General features: G+C 18.7%; 1 protein-coding gene across 1 annotated transcript; it reads left to right on the plus strand.

Moving 5' to 3' along the window:
• Positions 1 to 1,177: 1,177 nt before the first annotated feature.
• PGSY75_1029900 (hypothetical protein) lies at positions 1,178 to 6,049 on the plus strand (the record flags this gene model as incomplete). Its single annotated transcript, XM_018786069.1, has 1 exon — positions 1,178 to 6,049. One exon carries the CDS (start codon positions 1,178 to 1,180, stop codon positions 6,047 to 6,049), a length of 4,872 nt encoding a protein of 1,623 aa, XP_018641686.1.
• Positions 6,050 to 6,179: the final 130 nt, after the last annotated feature.

Here is a 6,179-nt window from a genome sequence, read left to right on the forward strand (position 1 = left end):
ACAAACATATATACCAATTAAAAGATATAAATAAATAAATAAATATATATATATATATATATATATATAACAAAACCCTATTTTTCTTGAATACTGAAATATAACATTATTTCAGAAAAAAAAAAAAATAAATAAAAACATTAATATATATATTTTTATATATTAAAAAAAAAAAAAAAAAAAATAGACATATGTATAATATAAATGTGTATATATATAATGAGTTATTCCTTATAATGTAATATATATATATATATATATATATATATATATATATATATATATATATGTATTATATTTTTTTTTGTATTAATATTATTTCTTAAAAAAAAAAAAAAAAAAAAACGAAGAGGTTCATAAGAAGTGTATATGTAATATATATTTCTATGTATATAAATCTACATTATATTTTATATAAAGGAGAAAAAAAAAAAAAAAAAAAATTAAGAGATGTGTATAGAGAGCGAGAGTGATATGTTATTTTATATATTTTTATATTTTTTAATTAAAACAAATTAAGTAAAAATATATATATATATATATATATATATATTTATGTGTGTATACCTATATATGATTTACTAATTAAGTATAAAAATAATGTTTTTTTTTTTTGTTTTTTTTTTTTTTTTAATTTATATATCTAAAAATATATTAAGATAAATTATATGTATATATATATATATATATATATGATTGAGTATATTTTATTTTATTATTTTTTTTTTTTTTTCTCTTTAAATTGTATAATAAAATGTGTTTATTTTGTATGATTTATGTGTCTACATATGTATAAATAAATATATATATATTTTTTATTTTGTCTATAATTAATTTCTGTTTTTTTATTATTTTTTTAAAAATATAATTAAAATATTGAAGTATTGTATTGTTACGTAAGTATATGAATTTTTAGTAAGTGTATATAATTGCAAGTGTTATGAGACGGGCACATAAATAAATAAATAAATATATATATATATATATATATATATATATATATATATATATATATATATTTATATATTTATTTATTGCTTACCTTTATATATTCGATTTGTATTTAATCTTTTGCTTAATTTGTATATATATATATATATATATATTTTTTTTCAATGATAATTAAGTCATAGAAATTATCATAGACATTAAGAGACAGAGAAAAAAAAAAAAAAATATGAACGAGAAAAAGAATACCATTTTGAAGGGTAAGGGATATATATTGAAAGGAGCAAATAAAGAATTTATTGAAGATAGAAAGAAAAGAGATTTATTTCTTGATAAAAAGAAAAAGAATATTTTTAGTAGATTTAATCCTTTAGCATTACCTTTATTAGGTAAGAATAGATTATATGAAGAAGATGAGAAATGTGATATGAAAAAAAGAAGAAGCAATGAGAAATCTAAAGAAGGAAATATTAATATTAATGTTTTAAATGAGAATGAGTTTAATAGTTATTTACTACGAAATAAAGCCTTTCGATTAACATGGACTAGTATTATAGAAAAAATAAAACATGAAATAGATATAGAAATATATAAAAATTTAAATAATGTATTTGAAGAAATATATCTATATTCTATATCAAATAATGAATACCTACCTTTAATTTTAATAACGGCTGGTACAAATGTTGCTGACCATGAAATTATTATTGATGCTTTGTCATATGAATTAAAAATATGGAATAATCATAATAATAATAATAAAAAAAAAAAAAAAGAAGAAAAATATGATATGAACAAGTCAGGCAATCTGTTTGATTATGTACATGGAGAAGGAAAGGATTATATATATGAAAAAATAAAACGAGATACGAACAAGAAAGATAATATGAATGATAAAATAAATATAAATCAAAGTGACCATTTGTATGATAATATATATAAAAATAAAGGAAACTTAATTTTTACATCTAATCAAGAATGTGTAGATAGCTTTATGAATCAAGCACATGATGATAATAAAATAAAACAAAAAGATAAAAAAAAGAAGAAGAAAAGAAGAAAAAAACAGAGAACATTCAACGGTAATATTTATACAAAAGATGGTAGTACACCATGTAATAGTAATGACAATGATGATATAAAAAATGAGGGTGATAGTAATTATAATGATAAATATAATGATACATATAATAATAAATATAATAATAAATATAATGATGAATATAATGATGAATATTATGATGATAATGATGATAATGATGATGTGTATGTGTGTTCTCTTAATTCGAACACGTCTAATAATATAAATTCTGCTGTATATAATATTTATACCCAATTATATAGAGATTATAAAATGCGATATTTTTTAAAAAAATATAAAAAGAAAAGTGGCCATAATAATAATAATAATATGAATAACCCTTATGGTTCAAGTGATACAAGAAAAAGAACTCGTAATTATAGTAACAGTAGTAATTCTAATAATTTAAATATGGATGAACAAGATGATGATTATAATATTAGTAATAATAATTCTTTTGTTCGTTTAAAGTTTTTAAACAAAGAATTTAAGGAAGACAACAAAGTGATACATAATAAAAATATGGTCAATATAGATAGGTTGATAGATTTATATAAAAAAATGAGTGAATTGAATAAAAAAAATATATCAGAAGAGCAAGTTGAAGGATATGTAAATAAATATAATCCGGATAATATAATATATAATATGGAACAAATGAATAATAATATTATGGATTCAAAAGGAGTTATGTTTGCATCTGCAGAGGGTATATATAAGAAGAACAAAGGATCAGATATATATATAAAAGATATTAATAATATGGATAATATAAATAATATGAGTGGTATAAATTATATGAATGAATGTAATAATTCTTTTATAAAAAGTTATGGAAGGTTAGAATTATATAATAAACAAAATAATTATTTTTATGATGGTCGAAAAAAAGTTCGTATTATTATATTAATACATGATTGTGAATATTTTAATATAAACATATTAAATGGTATATTAAATATATTAATAAATTTACGTATAGATAATAAAATATGTTTAAGTGTTATATTAGGTGTATCAACACCTTCTTTTTTTTTTAATAGAATCACAACACCAGATACACAAAGTAAATTAAGAATAAAAACTGTAGATATATTAAATAATAAATTAATGTGTGATCGAATATGTCATATTTTACTGTTTGAAAATTTATTACCATTTATATTAAATTTTAAAACTGTACATGCAATTAAATTATTATTACATAAAAACAATCAATCTATAAGTCATTTAATACATATATTATATATATTGACTAAAGAATTTTATGATAATAATATTTTGTCTTTCTTATGTATGCCAATGAATTATTATTTAAATATATATACAGATGATGAAGAGAAAGAAATAATAGATTCACATGATTATTCTCCTTATACTTATATTCGTTCATATCAAGCAAATCTTTCCAATTTTTTTAAATATGATATAAGAAAAGTACATCAGAAAATAATATCATTATGTTATTCATCCAATTTATATTATCGTCATTTGTCTTATATAAAAAAAAAATATTCAACTATATTGATAAAAAATTATTTTCAGTTGCATGGTCAAGATTCTGTCATACAAACACCGCGTAACTCAGATGATGAACCTGAGATTTTTAATTTAAAAACAAAGAAACTAGATCATAAGAAAAAAGAAAAAAAAGATGTTCAAAGGATAGATATAGAACCTTCATCTATAAATAATGACATGATAAATGATAATGAAAAAAAAAATCATTTCGATAGAGCTCGTTATGCTTGGGAATTCAAAACAAAGACAATTAATTGGTGGTATGATCATCCATTTAAAGATTTAATATATTTATATGAAAATGACACAATCAAAAATAATAAAAAAGAAGAAATAATTGATAAATTATTAAATGAAGATGATTATAATAATAAAAAAGAGATAATAAATAATATAGATAATAATATAAATCGTAATAATAATTTATATGATATTGAGAATGTTAAAGAAATAAATAAAACATTATGTAGTTCTTCTTTACCTTTAAATGTATTACAACTACTTGAAAGAAAATATGCATATAATATAGCAATAAATTTAATAAATATTATTATAAAAACAAAATCTGAATATACAACATCTATAAAACGAAGTGAATATTTTAGAAATTTATTTGAAAATTACGAAAAAATAAAATGGAATGAAAATAAAAATATATTATATATAGAACAATTATATAATATTGTTGAATATGATATAAAGAAATGTATAAACTTTTTAATTGATATGATGACTCCTTATTATTTTAAAAACCATCAGGTCTTATTAAATCTATTTAAAGAATTTAAAGAATATTATACAAATATATATCCTATTGTTTATAATTTAGAAGATTATATATATTTATTAAAAGAAAAAGAATATAAAAAAAATCAGGAATTATATATTAATGATGATTTTTCAAAGACTTATACCTATTCGTTTTCATATTCTATATATTTTTCTCTCCTTTCACGTTTAGATGATATGTTAGAGATGCTTCGAAATGTAATTCATATGGAAGAACAGAAGAAGAACCAACCAAATAAATATCCACCATTTGATGACAATAAGGTTAATATGAAGAAGAATGTTTCTTTTAATAATTCAATTAGAAAAAGAGAAGAATATGTAGATGATTCGTATTGTCTATCAAGCATGAGTGGTTATAAGGATGAAAATGAAACGAACAAAAATAATAATAATAATAATAATAATAATATTAATTTTTTTATACAAATAGATAATAATCTAAATGAACAAAATCAAAATAATAATAGTAATAATCATAATAATAATAATAATTGTAGTGATGTAGAAATAAATGGACATCATAACCAACCTGTTAATTATAATAATTTAGATAATGAGCCAGATGATATCTTTAATAGTAATACAACAAAATATTATCCTTCCAATAATATAAAGATAGAAGATATTGATAATAAGAAAAAAAGATTTAAAAGATATTTAACTATAGATAATAAAAGCTTGAAAAAAAAAAAGAATTATGAACACAATATAAATGCAGAAGATATATCTAATTGTATAAATTTATTTATACATGACTATATATATTTATTACTTCTACCTCCTATATCTTATCATCCACTAGCATATGAATTAATTTTATATAAACCTGATAAAGATTTTACAAACATTATGACTAGAGATATAAAAAAAGAATTATTAACAACCTTATGTTATACTAATCCATATAAGACAGGAAATTTAATGTGTTCTTCATGTTGTCTTTTTAAAGATAATCCTTACAATAGTAATCCTGAAAATAATATTATAAATAATAATAAAATATATCTAAACCCTACATATGATAATATATCTACATTGGAAGATATGGTTAATCTATATAGACTCTATGAGAAGTGTAATAAGACAATTGATCTTTATAATCTTTTTATATTATATTTAAATCTTAAGGTCAATAAGTATTCGTCCATTTCTATAAATGACAAGAATAAAAATGCCATAAAAAACAATAACAACAACAATAATAATAATATTAATATTAATAATATTAATCGTCAATGTAAGGATGAGCAGGATGTAATATCGTCGCATTTAAACAGAATGAAATATAAACAAACAGATAATTTAGCTACAGACATACTACAAGAATATTATTTAAAATTTATTATTACCATTAATACATTCTGCTCATTTCTAAAAATATTAAAACCTCCAAATGTTTCAGCTCTATTAAATTATAATGAACAAAATGGAAATAATGATGATTATTATGAAGACGATGAATATTATAATAATGATAATAATACAAATCATAACAGAAAAGGAAACAAAAAAAAAAACGATGACAACTATAATACATCACAAGAATCCATCATACAATTTTTAAAAGAAATTAAAAAATCATTACAAGGATGTACTAGTAAAAAATTATTATTTGGAAAATTATATTATAATCATATTATAGCTTCAAGAGAATATTATTTACAAAACTTTATAGAAAATAATAATGAAGAATTAAAAAAAAAATAAACAACAAAAAAAAAAAAAAAAAAAAAAAAAAAAAAAAATTAGAAGTAATTATCATAAATATGTGTATGTATCATTGTAATATAAAAAAAGTTACTCTAATCCATATAAAATAAATAAATAAATAAATAAA

This window comes from Plasmodium gaboni, chromosome 10 (genome assembly GCF_001602025.1).
Source record: "Plasmodium gaboni strain SY75 chromosome 10, whole genome shotgun sequence".
Taxonomy (NCBI): Eukaryota; Apicomplexa; class Aconoidasida; order Haemosporida; family Plasmodiidae; genus Plasmodium; species Plasmodium gaboni.